The 21,582-nt window shown below is 31.8% G+C and overlaps 1 protein-coding gene and 1 pseudogene across 1 annotated transcript; both read left to right on the top strand.

Annotated features, from left to right (window-relative positions):
* Positions 1-9,979, top strand: part of LOC128162996 (uncharacterized) — a 29,892-nt pseudogene extending 19,913 nt beyond the window's left edge.
* Positions 9,980-16,912: 6,933 nt separating this feature from the next.
* On the top strand, positions 16,913-21,277 carry LOC128162995 (uncharacterized). Its single transcript, XM_052826462.1, has 5 exons — positions 16,913-17,021; positions 17,721-17,850; positions 18,580-18,701; positions 19,529-19,634; positions 21,020-21,277. The coding sequence occupies exons 1-5, from the start codon at positions 16,913-16,915 to the stop codon at positions 21,204-21,206; spliced, it is 654 nt and encodes a 217-aa protein (XP_052682422.1). The 3' UTR covers positions 21,207-21,277.
* Positions 21,278-21,582: the final 305 nt, after the last annotated feature.

The raw sequence follows: 21,582 nt of genomic DNA, 5'->3' as shown, positions 1-21,582 counted from the left end.
TATACGAAAATTGAGTCAAAAATTTAATTTATTTTTATGTTTTGTTCTTTCCAATACAATGTTGAATTACTTCTAGAAAAAAAACCCGAAATAGTATGACAATTTTTTGTTGTTGGTTAAACCGATTGAATTGTTTCTGGGGTTTTACATGTATGTACGAAACATATTTATTAACGCGAATGCTCGGACGTTTAAGACAAAAATCAATCGGTTGTTTGAATAACATTTTTTTTCTAACGTATCTGACTAATTTAGTTTTAAATAAATTTCAAAATTACCAATGCAAATAATTGCAGGTTTATATACTGTTTGTATTTTTACTTCGTATTTTCTGAAACCAATAAAAATACTAATGTGAGAAGAAAAAACTAATCCCGCCGAATACTGTAAAAACCGATTTCAGTTTGTAATCAAACGGTTTTTGTTTTTGGTATTGATTACCGAGTTACGGTAACTTTTTTCTGAATTTTTTTTTATTATTTACAGCATTGATAAGAATCATGGATATCTCTTTTGTGGCTTTCTTTTGTCATAAATATACCTGTATTTAGTAACATTTTTATTAATTCTGTGAATTTTTTTTAATTAATCAATTTAATACCTGTGTGCATATATGTTTCTATTATCAGTATTTCTATTATTTCGTGTTTTCTTATAATTAATTCTAACTAACAGGGTCAAGGGAAAAATCCGAGAGGACGAGAAGGAAACGAAAATCGATCTGGATAAAAGTGTGTCCAAAGCGTGTGAACAGCGAGCTAATCGTTTCGTGCGAGAATCGTTTGGTGTAAACCGTTCAGCGTTTCGTGTAAATCGTTTAGCGTTTCGGGCAAAGCGTGCAGCGTTTCGTGTAAACCGTTCAGCGTTTCTTGTGAACCGTTTAGCGAGCGTGTAGCGAGCGTTTTGTGTAGTAGTACGTTTCAAGGTCTCTAAAAACCTTTGCAATTTTGTTCTCTAGTATTCTGACATATTCTTAGGCGTATTGTCTTTTGCAAGCTCCACACAACAGGGAGTGTCATGTGTAATTAATTCCAAGTTTTGACAGTAGTAAAGTTTTGCACAGTACATGCTGAAATTCTGGTCAGCTCTCGGCCGCTAACCTGGCAGTGTGATCCAGGGTAGAACATTTACAGTTACACCAAGTGACGAGGCATTCAGAGTGCTCAGCAAACCACCCTAACAGGTGAGAGGCGTGGCCTCCGTGTCTACATGATTGGCACCAGGTGAAACAATCGTCAATGGCTGTCATCTTTGCTGAATATGCTAAAGAGAAGAATGCAAAAATTAAGATATTTTTGCTCAATATGTTAATGAGAAGAATACAAAAATTAAAACACATTTGCTTAATATATGATAATGAGAAAAATACAAAAATAAACATACTTTTGCTGAATATGCTAATGAGAAAAATATCAAAATTAAAACACATTTTTTTTAAAAATCAAAATCAGGTCTGTACATAAAAAGTAGATGATCAAAATTGCACTTCATCATCAATGTTTTTATAACTTAATGTGGTTCAGACACAGGGAAGGGGAGGGGCTTCCTACATCCTGGGCAGCACGAAATCTGGAAACAACAAGAGTATGCTCCCTTGATCATATGAGCTTAATTTACATGTAAAGAGTGTTGTGGTCATCTTTTATCAACTTGTTTGTCAGTAGCTTGCTTCGTCTTAAGAACTGTTCATACGAATAGCATGCCCGTGCGTATCAAATCAACTGAGAGACAAAAACACCATATGCAGGTGATGAAAGTATATTGCTACATAAGCATGGAAAGATTACTATGGAAAAAATTAAGTCATCACGTTTATCATAAAGTTTTGTTGTAAGGTTACCATCAATGTCTATGTCCAGTAAAATATCCAAATTTAAACAGATGACGCAGACTCTGTGGTATCTTTTATATTAAGTTTACTAGGATATATATCGGGTGACGTCGGTATGGAAATAACAACTGTTAATTGTTGATATGTCGTCGATAAACCTGAATGTTGAGTTGAAGGCCACAGCGAGTGATTTATTTTTTTCACGTACAAGTTTTTGAATAAATTCTAATTGTAATACAGTTTGTGGGTGTAGTAGTATTTTGAACATCAATCAGTTTAAAAAAGAATAGAAAATCTTTAATTATTTAGTCAAAAGAAATAGTATCGTCATCTGGGATTTAGGTTTTTTCTTATCATAAACTATAAACTACATGGTTAAAAATATTAAAAACTGAAGAACTTACTCGATTTTTGAGCAAATGTGAGCCAATTAGATGTTAATGTGGAACATCCCTCTGATAAGAGAGATAACTTCTGTAGAAAATAATCTCACTTTGGTTCTGTTAGCTCACAATTAGTAAGGCATGTAGCAATAAGGGAAGCAGTGCTGGACCCCAATTCATGTTGGAAGGCGACATTTATTTAATATTCAATTATAAAAAAAGGAAATTTGAACCAAACAAACTAAACCCAAACTTTTGGCAAGTGTAAAAAAGTAAAGAAAATTTCACAAAAAAAAGTAAGAAGCGAATTATATTTATCAAAATTTAATGAGACAGTGTCTACATGTATACCCCTTCCCCTCCCCCAATGGATGAATTTTTTTTAGAAATATTACTAATTTTATGTACTAGTTCAGTACATGAACAGTACGTGTTTGATGTTTTAGGCCAGATAATTTTGGATGAAATTTTGCTCTCTCTCTCTCTCTCCCCATTTATAGCTCGTTCACAAAGGTGAATGAATAATAATTGATAAAAACGTGACCAAGACAATTGCAAACTCTAGACTTCATTATCATTGTTTGAAACATAACATTTCAAATGTTTAAAATTGAATATGGGTTTTCTTATCTGAGAGAGCAGATATGGGACAACAGAATTAAAGAAATAATAATATTAAATTATATTCAAGACAATATATCTCTATATTGAGATCATATCAATTACTGGAAGATCATTTATTTGATCCCCTTTTTAGTGTTATAACAAAATGCTCTCACGAATGGTTTACATTTTTAGCATTTCTAAAACATATGGATCCAATGACATGAACTATTATATTATCCAAATTGAAAAACAGAAAACACTTCTGATTAATTAGAAACTGTGGCAATTTATCAAGTACTGTATGTGAAATATGTATGTACAACCTTTAATAGTCTATGATAAAGAAAGATAACTCTTGCTAATTGAAGCAATTTGTGTTACAAACCTATGCAACAAAGTGCTATTCTGAACTAAGAAGCATCGCTTCATTATGTTTTCTAATATGAATTGGCAATGTATTAAACTATAGATTATTTTAATTTGCATTTAATTTTTTTTATTTTACGCTGCGATGATAAAATTTTGCTTTTTCTATTCACTATGTCTAGTTTTCTTCATAACATGATTAGACACATTATCAATTTTTGAAAAATCTAGCAGTGCTTCATCACTTCAACTTTGTTTCATCTGAATCTATTGATATTGAATTTCATGAAAATCAATATGATTTTTTTTAAAAGATATGGTAAAATTAATAGCAGAGGGATATTACGCCTTAAGTAGTCTAGTGCCATCTAAAATTGTAAAGTGAAAGGTAAAAGAGACTAGGCGTGATATAAAGAAGCATTTTTTCTATAAACTGTGCGTCATATTGACGTCATGTTTTACTATGCTCCGCGGTGACAAAACATGATGTTTTTAAATTCGGGTATCATAAGTACATTTTCATCAAATGTAAAACTTCATATATTAATTAAAAAGGTGTTGATGCCTACAATAATCTGTTAGATATGACTTATTTAAAATGTATTTGTCATGATTAAAGAGTCACATCGTCTTTTTGATTGACCCTCGTATGTCATTATGATTTGTTTTGACACGTTCAATAAACAAATCAATGACATTTAATTGAAGCATGAATTATCAGCAGTTGTGTGAATTGTAGAAGGAAACTGAAGAACATTTAACCCTGCATATTTAATTATTTGCCACCATCCATTAAGTTGATATGCATTGGAAAGGAATTTAGATGCAATATAACGATCAATAATACTTTTAAAAAGATTTAAACAATCTAGTCAAGTTTTGTAAAAGACTTCATTTAACATCCAACTAGATTGTAAAAATATATTAAAACATTTCTTTACTTAATAGATCCACTTTAATTGTAAAATATATTTAAATAATGTATAAAGACACCCGCATATATTTATTGGTGTACATTAGTGTTAGTTATCATTATCTGCAACGTAATTCTTTACAATCCAATCCTATCGTATCGTGTATCAATCCTATCGTATCGTGCATGCATACTGTCCTATTGTGCGTTAATCCTATCCTATCGTGCGTTAATCCTATCAGGTTTATCATTTGATTTTAACTTTTTTTTCATTTAATCCTATCGTGTTAATCGTTTCATGTCTTTTGATAAGCAAATACATTTATTTCAAAGTTACAAGTCGTTCAGTGCAGCGTATACGTAAATTTATCGAACAAGAAATGGAAAACCCTATCAAGCCTTCTATCATGATACTTAATTTTTAATTCTTTAGATCAAAATTAACCAATATTACATGTAAATCATATCTGTAAGCAGTGGAAGTGAAAAATTAAAGTAAATAAACTATAGAAGATCTTAAGAATAAGGTAACATATTTACCTGCATATCGATTATACTAAATCGTACGCGGAGTGTATATGTATATTTTTTTGCATCAGATTTTACGGAAACAAAGGTATTTATGATAAAATTTATATCTAATTAAAACTAGAGTTGTATTTTAATTGAACCCGTTATTTTCCGTGTGATATTTGATCTCGGGCTGAAATGTTCACGGCGATCGGTTTGGGTGTGGGTAATGATAACAATGTTTAACTTAACACTTATTTAACTTATTTGCAATACAACTCGTTTTTAATGCATCATTTTTTATACAAAATTAAATGTATTTATGATAGATTTTATATTTATTTAGAACATTTTTTTATTTAACCCGCTATTTTCCACGTGATTGATCACGGGCTGAAATGTTCGCGGCGATCGACTTGGTGTCAGTATTCAATACAGAAAATTTATTGATCAATCTAGCTCATAATATTTGTAAAGAAATAATTACTTCATTCTATAAATGATGCTGCGATGATTAACAACTCGGCATTTGTTGATAGCAAGAAATTTCATGTGTATATTGATTTGTACGAGTTTTTTCTCAGATTCGGCAATTATCAGGTTAATCGTGAAGATCGTGTAAGATGATCATACGTTTAACATGAACATCGTTTATCCTATCCTATCGTGTATCAAACCTATCGTATCGTGCATGTATACTGTTCTATCGTGCGCCAATCTTATCCTATCGTGCGTGAATCCTATCATATCGTTCATCTTGTAAAAAATAACGTTGCAGGCACTATATCAGAGCAAATATACCCAATGATTAAATCAAGTACGTGACGAACTGCTAATGTTACTGTTACTATTATTTGTATTTTTAACCTTTTGCCTATATTTAGAGCAAGAATAGCGTGGAATCAAGAGGGACCAAATGTGAGTATGAAATAAGAGATTAAATTTACGTCAATGCGATATTTTAGAGAATTAAATACTTTAATTGCCGATTTCTGTAAATACAATATACTGTAGCTAAGATTTTTGTAGTTCTTCTCAATAACTCGATTATTGTTCATTACAACAGAAACAATTATTTGTAAATATCGGATCAATTTCATTGTATTGAAATGTATTTAAAATGCACGGAATCTATTATAACCAAATTGTCTGCGTAGGATAGGTTTAACCTTAAGTGGCAGGGGACAGTTTTTTTGATACAATTCATTGTAGCCAAAGGATGCATGTCTTCGGAACTCTGTAACTAGAATTTCCTCAGTTCCCATTCAGCACAAATACCTTTACTTCACTCTTTATAAGGCCAATAACCAATTCCTGAAGAAAATTATTAGTCAAAACCTGTAAAATTCTCTACATACTGGTTTTTATGAGATTTTGACCCTTTCATATTTTGCTAATTTTTCATGATTTTTCAGCTTTTTAGACCTCCCCCAGCTAATTCCCTGCAGAGGGTTGAACTTGCGTACCGCGTGCATGTTGCACTATCACATGTCAGAAACTTACCGGTGTATAGTTTACAATGTCCCATCCACCTACTTTTCGTGTTATTTTACCTCCCGTCTGTAACTTGCAATTTCACTGTGTAAAGTCAGCACAACAGTCATAGCCGCAGGTTTTGCATTTTACTTCTGATTCTCATGTACCTAACATAAGGGGCCTAAATATTGCATATCAATTTCAACAACAGACACCCCTCTAACTAATGGTAATCATTAAAAACCATTTCATGAATTTTAGCAACACTCATAAGCCTTCAAGTACCGCAACTCTCAATTTTACAAAAATATTGACGGGTACTTTATTCGAAACTGTCCCTTGCTACCTTTAACATACACTAACATTCTCTGAAAAGTCATCTTGTCTTAAAATAACAAGCCTTATGCTATTCTGAGAAAAAGTACACCACATTTCGACAATTCCATTGAGGTTAAAGAAAAATATGGCCATTTAAGTGAACCCACCATTTCCACTTTCCTCTATTTAACACAGATTCATAGGGCTCTCCATAAATAAAGCATCTTTACCTAATCTTTTAGAGGTCAACTGTTGTTCAACCTCTTTAAATAAGAAATCTTATTCAATAATACATACATTTGCTTGATATTATCATGATAAAAGCATCACATCACTTAGAAATCCCTCTACATGTATACCCTCCCCCTATCTTTTGATTTTCACAAGAAGGATTAGTTTGAACACTTTAACCTAATATTATGAAACTTTTGGCAGTTCCATGACTGATTTCTTACAAATATTTGAAAACAACCTTCACTGATATTTAAAATTGATCTTTTTTGGTAAATGGATGATTTGTAGCATTTTTATTCACAAAAAGTCATGTCGCCTTACATGTGATTTCTTGTTTTCATGAAAAACTAAGCCTATAATCATATTTAGTGGATATCTTACATATTCTGGTTTCTAGTCTCCTTTTAACTTTGCTAAATTAGTAAGACCTACAAGTGTGATGTGTGCGTTTAATTAAAATGAAATTCAAACACACCCGGGTACCTGGAGACAGATGAGAATTCCATGAAAAATGTTCAAATTTCACATGTTTTTCTACATTTTTGATGCATATATACAATAAAAGGGTAAAACTATGTTGTTTTGTATTCATTTCAAGAGTAATTATCATAGCAGATGTTATGTCAAGGTCAAATGTACATTTACATATCCTACATGTAATGGTAATGGAGTCCATTGGAAAGAGGGGGTGGCTTTTTCAATTATGTAAATACATCTAAAATACCATTTTTTGATAGGAAGGAGCAAAAACTTGAGTTTTTTGACATATTGAATACTTTGATAACTGCATTTGTCTACATGTAAAGTTACTTTGAAATAAAAATATGCTGTTTTAAAAAAAAATGGGTGATATAAGTCAGGTGGCTTAATGTTATTTCATAAAATCAGACAGCAAAATGGCTGCAAATTCATGAATTTAATGATTTGATTGATAAAAACTGTTTTAAAGTATTTATTCTTATCTCCGTAATTAACTTAAGCCTATTAATTGTCATCAGGATAGGAAATACCTACTCTCTTAGCCAATTTACTCTAGTGGTGGTTATTCTACACATTTAAGAGGGAGTTACTCCCCTTGAATATTTTAGCTAATAAATCATGTCATGGCATCTATAGCCAAGAAAATCATCCATTTTCACAAAATGTATTACTTATGATACAAAATCTACTCAAAATTACAGTTAAAGGATAAGTATGAAAATACCATGTAGTCTTGAAGGTGGCAGGGGACAGTTTTTTTTATACAATTCATTGTAGCCAAGGGATGCATGTCTTCAGAACTCTGTAACTAGAATTTCCTCAGTTCCCATTAAGCACAAATACCTTTAATTCACTCTTTATAAGGCCAATAACCAATTTCTGAAGAAAATTATTAGTCAAAACCTGTAAAATTCTCTACATACTGGTTTTTATGAGATTTTGACCCTTACATATTTTGCTAATTTTTCATGATTTTTCAGCTTTTTAGACCTCCCCCTGCTAATTCCCTGCAGAGGGTTGAACTTCCGTACCGCGTGCATGTTGCACTATCCCATGTCAGAAACATACCGATGTATAGTTTACAATGTCCCATCCACCTACTTTTCGTGTTATTTTACCTCCCGTCTGTAACTTGCAATTTCACTGTGTAAAGTCAGCACAACAGTCATAGCCGCAGGTTTCGCATTTTACTTCTGATTCTCATGTACCTAACATAAGGGGCCTACATATTGCATATCAATTACAACAACAGACACCCCTCTAACTAATGATAATCATTCAAAATCATTTCATGAATTTTAGCAACACTCATAAGCCTTCAAATACCGCAACTCTCAATTTTACAAAAATATTGACGGGTACTTTATTCGAAACTGTCCCTTGCTACCTTATTGTGAATTTTTATTTTCTTGAAAAAAAGGTGGGCACAATATACTAAGTTTTACAAAATAAGGATATTCGAAAAGAAAATAACACAATATCCTGATACAATATTTCTTTTGATCTTGACTACTAGTGTCTACAAATTCAAACTTGTCAGCAGTAGCTAGCTCAACATTCATTGAGCGTCCGATATCGGAAGTAGAATATCCAGCTTCCAATGTTCTAGATGAAATTTACGGCAACGACTGCAAAAATATTAATGTATACAGTTCTATCAATGAAAAGGATCCATGGTTAGAAGTAGCATGGTTAGGAACAATAACAATTTGGAGAATAATAATCTACAATCGTTATGAATGTTGTGGTAAGTAATGTTAAAAATGCCTCCATAAAAGACTGATGATTAAATTTTTAGTATTTATAAAAAAATCTAAATCAATAAAATATTCAGATTAGTACATAAAAAAAAAAACTGCGTATCAGTAATCGAAATAGTTATGAGAAATTGTAAGGATCCGAGCAAAATTCAACTCTAGTCTCGTTCAACCAGACTCTCAGCTGTATCCGTTGATCTCCATACTCTCTGCTTGTCGGAGATTTACGGAGACAGCCGAGCGTCTGGTTGAACGAGACTATATTGAACTCTGGCGTAGGAATACATTAAATGTACGACTTCAAAAACTATCTAAATTTTAAATCTGACTATGTACAAGGTATTTATAAATTAGTGTCCTTGAAAAACAATGCTTAAGAACTCATTTCATCGAATTATTGATTACAACTAAATGTTGTCAGCGGTGTTGATTTGTGCTTAGGTCAAAACTCTGTTTCACTTTCGGTTTGCCTGAGTAATTGCATAGGAAAGTTGATTAAAATCAACTTCCAAAACTCACTTAGTGAACACTTGTATATTTGACTTGATCAACTGTTAAGACCAATGTTATGTCTTTTGATATATCTCACATCATTCTATACAATCTAGTGCGACTAGTTTTGACACAGGGAAATTTTGTCTAATATTATATTAAAAAAAAACTATCTACAAATTCTGCAGGATAACAGAGATGTAATAAACGCACAATTTCTTACAATTTTTAAAAAAATATTTTTGTAATGACATAGTAATTTCCTATCATTAGTCAGCAGCATGATTGATCTTAATTTACAAATAATTAAATTTATTGACACCATTCAAATAGATTCATACATCTGTACAAACATATACTTATAACTTCATCTATCTATCATTTCATTTTGACAGGTTATCGTTTGGTCAATTTAAATGTCACATACAAAAGCAACGGGGTTACCGGCATTTGTGGCTTTTATCCGGGTTTCTTGTCACGTGACGGTGATATCCTTCTGTTTTACTGTCCACCAGAAGCTCATGCTACTTCAGTAAAGCTCCAAATCCATACTAAGCCAGGACAAATTAATGAACTGAATTTGTGTGAAGTTGAAATTTATAAGAAAAGTTAAATTCAATTCTTTTATAAATCTTGGTTATTTAAATATTTAGTTTAATAATTCTTTTTTTTTTTTTGCTATTAGTATATCAGAGACAGTGGACACTTTCAGAATTAATTGAAAGAGAAATTGTTCCCAAAATATCGCTTTATTTTGTCATATTCAATTCAATTCCCCAGTTACATGTACATACTAAGTATGTCAACAAACAAGACTTTTTTCTAGTTCTATGGTTTTTTCATTGTTGACAAAAATTGAAGGTTTGAATATTTCATAAAGATGTAACTATGTAACGATGTAGAAAAAAAAATTCTTATTCTAGTATAAGTGAAACATAAAAACTAACTTATTCTACTTTTGCAGTATTTGATCGGAAATTAAAAAAAAATCCTTATTTTTTTCATTTTTTAAAGACTTTTTTCGTTTCGATTATTAACCTAGTTGATTTCTCAGTATTTACTTGTCAAACGTAAATTTGATTAATTGTTCATTAAATCAAAATGAAAGGAAATGGAAAAAAAGTATATTTTTATTTCTTTTTTAATATCTTACAACTTGGCATAGAAACAGTAATCAATGTTAAAAATCTAACAAGGACTATTTTTGGGCGGAATATTGGCGTAGGAAAATATCACATTTTTCTCAATCCAGAATTGATGTAAATTAATGAGTTTGTTTTTGGCATGTTTAAAACAATAACATTAATGTTGGATTTTTTAACTAATGTGAACTAATGGTATGATACTTGGGTTTCAGAATCTGTTTTTAAAATAAGATTTAGAGAATAAAAACCTATGGGTTACTTGATATTAATGACAGGCGTTAAACTGGTAAACAGTATTACATGTAATATTGATCTGACAAAGTTTCACTTTTCTTTTCTTTCTTTTTTTTCAATAACATGTATTTAATTCAATCCATAGCAAATATTACGCGACGTGTGCTGACTTGATATATTTTTAAAGATTCAGCAACAATTCTTTTAGGTTTCTTTTTCTTTTTTTCATAAATGTTATATAAAAACTGTACAATACAGACCAAAATTCTGAGCTAGCAATATTACCGTATAACGGGTATTTTTAACGTCCTGCTAATTTTTACTAATTTTTACGAATTATATAAATCCGTAAAAATTAAACGCTTAAATTTTCACAGAAGTAAAAAAACACCGCACGTAAATCTCTACATCGTACATATGAGAGTAATGGTCATGACCTTCAGCTCAGTCCCTGACGGCTGTACATGTACATGTACATGTAGGTATATTTGGGCGTTTTTGGTTAGGTGGTGATAACAGTTCAGATCTTTCAGTCAATCTTGAGTATTTTTTAAAACTACGTATAAATCCACGTTAGTAGCTAGATGTCTTTTTTGGTTGGGAGAGAAAGAAAGAGAGAGAGAAAAAATGTTGAAATGGAGTTGTCTTTCTTTTTTCCCGGTAAATAGAACTGAGACGAGCACATGGTGTACATCAATGATGATACCCAGATAAATAGGAATAAGTAAAGTGTATATCACATATGAAATAAAGGTAAATGTATAAAGTAAGGATGTCAACGAGTACCCGGTTAACCGGGTACTCGATCGAACGTCAGAGTATTGAATACAAAAATTGGTACTCGGTTACTCGGATGTATATTTTTTAATATTTCTAAGTTTATTGAACAATGCATTAAAACATCGGTTTTAAAACTTAAAACGTCCATTGCACTTGTACATACAATTATTAGGATTTCCTATGCCTCTAAATATGCTAAATGACCGTTATCGCCTGTGGCAGTGTTTATATAGTAATTATCGTGACCAAACACCTGTTACCTAGCTTTTCTCACCTTAGGCTGTCTTCTACCCTTATTTTTGGCTTACTTTAATGATTTTATTTCACTAAACATCGTCGTTATATAGTCTATTATATAAATTAGATAGCACACAGTAGAGAAATTGAACATATCTAAACTTCAAAGGTCTAAAAATATTTTAAAAGAACTGAAGATTCAAAAAACGTAAAATATCAATTGTGCGAGTAAACTAGCTTATTCTATACGTGGGGAACGACAAACATGTTAAATAACATTTGTCTTAAACATAAGGAGGAATTTCTACAAAAGTGACCAAGTTTTTACAGTTATCAATGTACTTGTTCATATTTATTTACACTCTTACCGAGTACCCGGTTCTTGATCCCAAAAACGTCCGAGTAACCGAGTACTAAAAATTGACTAATTTGACATCCCTAGCTATAAATATAAGGAATCGTAACAGAAAAACGATTTTCTGATTTTTATATATATGTGTCAACTGTAACAAAGTCAAGGTGAAATTTCCCCCTTTTACCACAGATGATTTTAATTTTTACAGACATGTCAAATTCGTAAAACTAGATGCTGTCATTAGACAGTAATACCCGCACCAAGTGTTTGCCCCTAAAAAACAATGTTTTGTACCAGTTTAATTAAAAATGAAGGCCACATACAAGCTCCGGTAATACATTTAAAAATTATAATTTTCATAAGGATGAGATCCCTTCACATTTGATAATACACATGAGCAGCACTTTATGTGCAATTTGGGGTCGAACTGTTTGCAGTGAATTTTCAGTTAATCAATAATCTTAACATTTCATGTCATAGAAAGTATAATGGTCTATATAATTATTACAAACAAAATCAAAAATTAGATAATGCCCCCTCGAGCTCCCCGTGGCGGTTGCCGGTTTTAGATTTGCTTCTGTGTGCCTACATGTACATAATCATGTGCACAGATTTAGAGAAGGGGTGGGAGTGAGGGGTCCAGACCCCCCCCCCCCCCCCATGAAAATTCATTGATATCAATTGTAAAATTACCAAAAATACATCTTGGACCCCAATGCTCTTACAGACATGTAAACGCTCTAACCCATTGCGCTTCAATGTTAGGTAACATTTTTGGGGGGTAAATATTTAATTAATATTTAATATACTCTCTTCTTTATCTCAATAGGAAGTATACATCACAGTATGCAGGTGTCCTGTACCACCTTAAAACTGTTATTTACCTAATAAAATAGTGCAAGTGGATTTGAAGAATAGGTCATAAAAATGCATGCATGTTACAAATGACTGATCTTTGTCTGAAGTTACGTACACAACACAGGTCTGCAGGTCTCATTAGCGGGTACTAGTTTTACCCAGCTCTTCGATTAGATTGGTTCACGTGTTTGCATACATGTCTGTGTTTTCCATAATGCAGAAAAGGATTAGTTAAGATCAGCTAAAGGAATTCATTATTGTGTTTATATTGGATTATCATTATGATGTTGACCAATATAGGTAAGCATAATACATACAGTAGCAGTAGCACAATATAATGAGATGCAAGCATACATAAGTTCTACTTTCACTTTCTAAATGTGATCTCCCTTTGACAGCATACTGTGTCATCATCTTTTAATATTTAAATAAGCTTATCATCGTTACCTATCCTATCGCATTTGTAAAGTTTCTTTCATTTTAGTTGCAAATTAGTTATTTTTTTCATTTGTCAGACTAGCACTATTGAGTTGACCCCATATTGACCCTGTATAAACAATTTCTTATTAAATTTGTGTATTACATGTGAGTAAGTGTAGACACTTATCATTTTAATATGACTTTTAATAGGAAGGAATATTTCTTTCTTAATGTATTATAATGCATCAAATACAATGTAGGTCATGACCTTATTGGACTGTTCTGACCCCACGAAAAATTGAATTAAGCAATTTCCAAAATGTTAATGTGCATCAGGAGAGAAAAAGCAATCAAGAAATGATTTAAAATTTGCTACTGTACACATATTAGAATGTATTAAGAAAACTGAATCTTTAGAACCAGGTTAGATTGGGGGGGGGGGGGGTGAATTGAATTAAGCAATTTCCAAAATGTTAATGTGCATCAGGAGAGAAAAAGCAATCAAGAAATGATTTAAAATTTGCTACTGTACACATGTTAGAATGTATTAAGAAAACTGAATCTTTAGAACCAGGTTAGATTGGGGGGGGGGTGAATTGAATTAAGCAATTTCCAAAATGTTAATGTGCATCAGGAGAGAAAAAGCAATCAAGAAATGATTTAAAATTTGCTACTGTACACATGTTAGAATGTATTAAGAAAACTGAATCTTTAGAACCAGGTTAGATTGGGGGGGGGGGGTGAATGTGGAGTATAAACATTTATAATTTGAATAATTTATTGTTATTAATTTTTACTTGTCAATGAATACTAGTTATTGATCCCAAGGTAGAAATATGACCTCTGATATTATCTCAATAGATCATTTGTCAAATACACAAGGTGTAATGTAATTTTTTTTAAAAATAACATTTTTTACCTGTTTATAAAATTTTTTAGACACCCAAATTATATTTTGATTTTAATAGATCATTCGACAATTATTGGGGGGGGGGGGGCAGTTTATATTTGAGTTTGTTTTGGGGTGGGGGTTCCAAGTCATAAATTTGACAATTTTTTAATGTAATTTAAAATAAGACTTAGCCATACTACAGTCATGAACATGAATAGTATAGAACAAAACATAAACTAATACATGTATATATACAGAGGAAGTATTTAAAAACATAGATGATTGATCTATATATGGGTTCTTAAATTGAATCATATATCATGTATTATTGTTTCTTTATTCAAGGCATTTCAGATGGTATGTGGGTCATGATCCCAAGTGCTCTTCCTGAAATTATCAAATATCATTAAAACCATTGCGATCCCCACCTTAATCCAAAGATATTGTTCTTCCTTAGGTCATGGCGCATCAGATCCTTATGGCATGTAAGTCATGACCCTAACGGGTCATCCTGATCCCCTAAGAATCAGAAATTGTCAATTATCTTTAAATTATTGATGTTTGATGATCCTATCTCTATTTAATCTTTATTATTAAGTCTCCAGAATGAAATTTGGAGACTTATTGTTTTTGTACGGTTCTTAATACATGTTTTATTATTCTTTGTCTTCTTTTTCTTCTTTCCCGCTCTGAACTTGTTTCTCAGACATGGCTTAAACAGAATTGTACAAAACTCTACGATATAATAGGCCTGCATATTTAGTTGTACACCCAGGTTTGATTTTTCTCATTTTGGGTTAGACAACCACTTTTCGGGGAGGGGGGGGGGGTGTCAAAAGGGTGTGGGGTCTAACATTGAACCTTGTATGAAGAATCGTAGACTATTGTAAATGGTAACTTGAAAACGAACAAAGATAATAATATAGGGTTTTCATAATCATATATTGACTGTTACTTGCAATATATAGGGTTTATTAGATTTGACCCCTTGGGTCATCCTCACCCCCCAGGAATTTGAAATTACCATATATCTCAGAAACTATTATAATCATGACCCCTAAACCATATATATTCATGTTTCTGATGTCAAGGGGCATCAAATGTTAACGTAGGTCATGGGCCCTCGAACAGGAAGTGCATGAATATCTCGAAAACGGTTGAGATCCCCACCCCTTAACCATATATATTCTTGATCCTTAAAGGGCATCAAAAGGTATGTAGGTAATGGGCCTCAGTGTTAAATTTAATTTCTCAAAACCGTAATGCACATCTATGGAACAGTTCCTATCATATCCCAAGATATGATGTGTCTATCCATTAAATCATAAAAGGAGTTCTAGGATCTATGCATTTTTGAAGTGATAAATGTCAATTTGCTGCTACTTTTTGACTCCCTGGATGAAATTTAAATTTTTAAAACCTTACTGCACATCTATAGAACAGTCCCTATCATATTACAAGATATGATGTGTCTATCCATTAAATCATAAGAGGAGCTCTTGGATCTATGGTTTTTTTAGTGATATACGTCAATTTTCTGCTACTATTTGACTCCCTGGATGAAATTTAAATTTTTAAAACCTTATTGCACATCTATAGGACAGCCCCAATTATATCCCAAGAGATGACGTAGCTACTCAAAAAGTTGTAAGAGGAGTTCTGGGAACCATACTTTTTTTTCAAAAAAAAACGTCATTTTCTGTTGCCCACTGATCCCTTTAATAAAAAAAAATTCTGGAACCTGATCACACCTCAATATGACACCCCCCATCATATTCTAGAAGATCATTTGGCTATTGCCAAAAAAAATGACGTTTTTGAAACCAGTTTTTTTTGTAAAAAAAAAAAAAACGTCATTTTTCAGCCATTAAATGACCCCAGGACAAAATTGAAAATTTCGAAACCTTATTGCACATTTATAGGATACCCTAAAACATATTCCAAAAGATGATTTGTCTACTGTTGAAAATGTAGGAGGAGGTCGAGGAAGAAGGTTTTTTGTGAAAAAAACGTCATTTTTTACCAATTATTTGACCCCCAGGACTACCAGAGAATTTTTGAAACCTTTTTACAAAACAACATGATACCCCAAATTAAACTCCAAGAGTTCAGTTTGCTAGTTTATAAGATGTAAGAGCAGTTTGAGAAAGTAAAACGCGACAGACGGACGGACGGACGGACGGACGGACGAAACAGGGTAAAAACTATATACCCAAAATTTCTTTAGAAAGTGCGGGTATAAAAATAACGCGTAAAAATTTAAATCACCCTATTTTATGACAAATTCGTGAAAAATTACAGCAGTAAAATTTGCCCATTATACGGTATTACAAAGAAAAAAGGTACACGTAGATAATTGATCCACTTTCCCGTTTTCAGAAATTGGAGGTGACATTTATATTCGTTAGGTTGTCATAAAAAGCAATTATAAAAAGTCAAACCCCTTCTCACGACGCGCATCCTCAATTTGTTCGAGGAAGAACCCAATTGACATTTATATTATGAAAAATATCGAAATCAGCAGTTAGTTATTGAAGCTAAATGGATAATGTTCAACAATTTACACGTTTAACTTGATTTCGAGAATATATAAAAGGAAATGAAGTTGAATGAACGGCGGCAAAAATGGAACTCATAAGGTCCTGTTTTTATTTTGTCTTATTTGTCTACTTTGGAGCACAAGGTTTTTCATTTGATGATCACCTTAGGATAAGGACGGTTCAGAGAAATGAAGGTATGTAATCAAAATAGAGGGATTTCAATGAAAGGTCAGTTCATCAAGATATGATATTTCTTAAAACATGTTTATTGATTATTAAAATATATTGTCCCCTTTGGTGTTCAGAAAGTGCACTTATATGATTAAACCATTACATCTTTTGCTTATAATTTATGGTATTTATGGCATCATAGAATGCAAACAAAACATGTTCTTTTAAATCAAAGAACCTGATTTGAAAATTGTGTATATCTGCATCTTTCTTTGAATTCTGATTTTTTGAAAATCCGGCTTTTTTTATTGTTCACGACAATTTCTTTCGTATTTTTTACAAGATACTAGTAAACTGTTAAGTTTCAATTAATTTTTCCTCGAAACTCTTTAATGAAGGCAATAAATAATCCTGTTTTGCCAATACATTCAATAATCATATTTTTACAATTTTTACAATATCATATAAGTCAAGCTTATTATTTATTATCCAATTATCCTTTGTCTTGTATACAAATATATCAATAATATATCACTCTGTAAACTGGTAAATTATACTACATACTATATACTATATTCTATGATTATTTTATAACACCACTTCTTGACTTTGTATTTTGGAGAGGGTTTATATAGGCTTTGTCTGTTGCCTAATCCATTTGATTACTAAATAAAATATGTTTAAATTAAATTAATCAAATTTTTACTCGTTTCACTAAAAAGGTCAAGACAACTGTCCGACGTATAAGCGGATGAGAGCATGTATGAACGGAAAGGTAGGCGATCCACCTTTCAACGAAACATCCGATGGAACATACGTATTCCCCGAAAATTTTTTTTCTCGTGTGTGCAGGTAAGCAAAGCAATCTTTTTATCTGAAAACTTTGGTATGATGGTATTGTGACGTCGTTTCAACAGACTCATGTTTCAAGTTAATATAACACGGTAACTTTTTTAATTTGTTTGTGAATTCCATCGATGCCTTTCATTCACAAAATAAAAGCTAAACTGCTGGGAAATGTCACTAACATAATACTCATTTATCTTTGCTTACAATTCAAACATAGTCAAAGTTCATCGTTCATAACATCTAACATATTTGCAAATGTGAATAATACTGTTTTATGTTTATTGTGTTTATTTGCTTCTGACAAAAATTGATGCTATATGATACAGTGACAAATGTATGGCATACGATTTAGTAAAAAATTGATTGTATATAGTTCATTGACAAATTAATAGTATATAATTCAGTGAAAAAATGATAAGAAGTTTATACTAAATGAATCGTAGATGAGTTGATACTAAATCATTCAGAGACAAGTTAATACAGAAATATCAAACTCAAGGTTTTTAAGCCAGGAAACCTCAAAATAATTATAACTACATTAAGTTAGTTATGTTGATCAAAGCCGTAGCAGCAAACAACAGAAATTTTTGGACGATAAGAATATATTGTCAAGGTTACTAGACTAAGTGTAGAAATTCAATGTAAGTATACTATCTCTTTTCTCTTTAATATTGGCTGGTCAGAGAGTTAGGAATTAATAAATCATAATAATTATTTTATTTTAATTTTTAGTATATTTACTGAAGTAAGTAAATGCTACAAAAGCTTTGGACTCCCGGACTGCGATCAACCTCTGCCAACCTATATGAAGAAGTCACGTGATCTAGCAAATTTGGTTTGTCGTAATAAAGACAGTAAGCTTGTATTTTATAAACATGTGAAAACGTTAAATGGCAATATAGAACTTCTAATATATAGATCTAATCTAAAGGATAACCTTTAAAGTGGCATGGTCATAATTTGAGCTGAAACTTTTCATATTGTATTTCATTTCTTTATTACTCAGTGAAAATAATTATCACAATAAATAGTTAAATTGATCATGTATAAGTTGATATATCTTATAACAATATGTAGGGTTACCAACACTTTTGTATGTAAACGTTTATATATTTTCTATTCGACTTGTTCGGGACCAGCATCGGGTACCCAAACCACCAACTGTTATTATGTATCGTTGTACATAAAATGTTAAATTTTTTTTTGAAATAATAATTTTGCCAATTATGCCCAGGGACTTGTACATTGTTTATCCTAATTTTCACAAGAATATGTTACTTTAAGATGAAAAAAAAGATATGGGTTGTCTCAATAATTTCCTCGTTCTTAAATTATGTTTAATTACTCAGCACAATGCTTAATTGTCTGTGTTTCTTTTTTAATATTCAAACAAGCGTTGATTTATAACCAAGAACGTAGATCCAGTTGTTTGTTTAGTCCTTGCCGAGTTTAGTTAATATTGATTCATTAAATTTGTTCTACATCCAGTATAAAAACACAAACTTACATCTCATTTTAACGGTATGTGCCATTTTTCCTCCTTTATATTTAACACATTTTACATTTTAAATTATGTAACGGCTTTTGCATCAACATCATATAGCTGTCATGAAACACACACACATTGGTATAGTTGATGAACTGAGCAAATGTTGACAAACTTTATTTTTTTACTCATCAGAGTGGACTACGCTGTTAGGATGTATGAATAAGAGGACTTTTCAATCTGCAGTTACAACCTTTGCATACTCAGAAATCCAACAAGTCAACGCTGAAAATATATGCTCGTACGTTCAGATTACATAAAGTTTAACTATTTTAAAGGGGTTCTGATGGTAAAAAAAAAAAATAACTTTTTACAAAAGAGAATTCTAAAGACAAAAATTATACATGTATATACGAAAAACAGTATCATTTTACAGTGTTTTTGTCATTTACATCTATCTTTGCTGGCTTCTTAACCTTTTTTCATCATTTGTCATCAACAAAGTAACGAAAATGGTAATTAAAAACTAACTTTGTAAACTTCTCAATCATTCTTCAACATTGCATGCCTTTTTCGCTAGCCTTATTTCCTATTCGTTTTCTCGTCGCATTATTCCGTGTTTAATAACAAGAGGCCCACATGCCACATCGCTCACCGGAACAACAGTGCCTTGTAACATTTTATTTTGTAGCATATATGCTATTTCTATTGACAATTTAGAATCTACGCTGTTTGAGGATCATTGCAGAGTAGTCACACAAACTGTAGCAAAGACGTTTTCAATAGATATTTCTATGTTAAACTTTGTCCCCGTCGCGGGACCCCAGTATTAGTCCGATAGTTACAGCTTTATCAATTTAGAATCTTCATTATTTAATGATGCTTGCATAGTTACATTATGTACCTCACAACGTTAAACAATGTAGTTCTTCAGAAGATTTTTAAACAGTTTTTATGCTAAACTTTGAACCTTTCTGGATCCCTAGTATCAAATCGAGGGTCGCAGCTTAAATAATTTAGAATTTGGGCTATCTGAGGATGCTTAAATAGTAATCTGACAAATTGAAGCTATGTGATTCTCCAAGATTTTAAAATATTTTCCATATATCCTTTTATGACTTGTACGTTAAATTCTGAACCCATCTTTGGTCTTTAGTATTAGTCCAGGGATCGCTATTTCTTTTTAAATAATTTAAAATTTACATTATCCAAGGTTGCATAGTTTTTCCACTGAACCTTCGTTTCAGTTGTGAACCTTCGGTTCAGGTGAACTAACAAGGGCTAGCTCTGCTCTTTTTATATTGGTTTGGGTTGGTTCAGTTGAAATGTCAAGCTACATAATAAAATGCGTCAATTGGTTCTCTGTAAATTATCTTTACAAGGCTAAGTTTTTTTTGTTTTTTTTTTTTACCAAATAAGCCCAAATAATTATTTTTATTCTTTAAATCATTGCACATGACATTCGTGCGAGCATATGAAGATAGCGAGCTTTGTTTTAAAAAGTACACAATTTGTGACAGCATTTTTCTTTCTCTCCTTTTTTTGGAAAAGAAAATCAAATATATCAATTTGGGAATATTTGTTTTATTATTTCAAGCGGTGGAACTTAGAAGATGCATTTGATTCTTTCTGTTACATATGTAGTAAAAGCGCAATGAATAACTGATAATATTTTTGTTTATCAAGGGCTGTAAATAAAAAACTAAATGAATTCCTGCAATCTACGCGTACAGCTTGTGGAGAGGAAGACTATACAACGATAAAGACGGCGCTAAGCAGAGATGTCTTCGTCATCGTTGGTTCATTTGGGTTCCCGCGTTACCCCGAGCAATGTGACCTTCAAGTTGACGAGACACCTTCGTTTGCTCTGTAAAGATTCCGAAGCTGATCCATGATGAAACTAATTTCATGAACAACAACCGACTGAATTGAATCTTAAATAAATATCACATCATTTAATTGGTTCTGGTTTTTTTTCTTCAATTTAAAAAAAATATTTTCGTTGTCTGTTTTTTTTTCCCATTGTAGTTGAGCTTTTTAACGAGAGAGTGTCAATGAGACCGATTTGATCTTGGCCTTTCTCTGACAATTCACATGCACAGCTGTACATTGCATTCATCTAAACCCGGCGTGGAGAATCAAACTAAAACGAACATAACATTTCAAGCCATTATTGCATCACATTTCATATGAGTTGACTTTTAGACATAAGTATGTCCTTTATTCCCTGCATTTACATGTTGAAGCAT

Source organism: Crassostrea angulata, chromosome 9, assembly GCF_025612915.1.
Source record: "Crassostrea angulata isolate pt1a10 chromosome 9, ASM2561291v2, whole genome shotgun sequence".
Taxonomy (NCBI): domain Eukaryota; kingdom Metazoa; phylum Mollusca; class Bivalvia; order Ostreida; family Ostreidae; genus Magallana; species Magallana angulata.
Note: the sequence above shows the minus strand (reverse complement) of the source record. Positions and strands in the feature narration are given on the sequence as shown.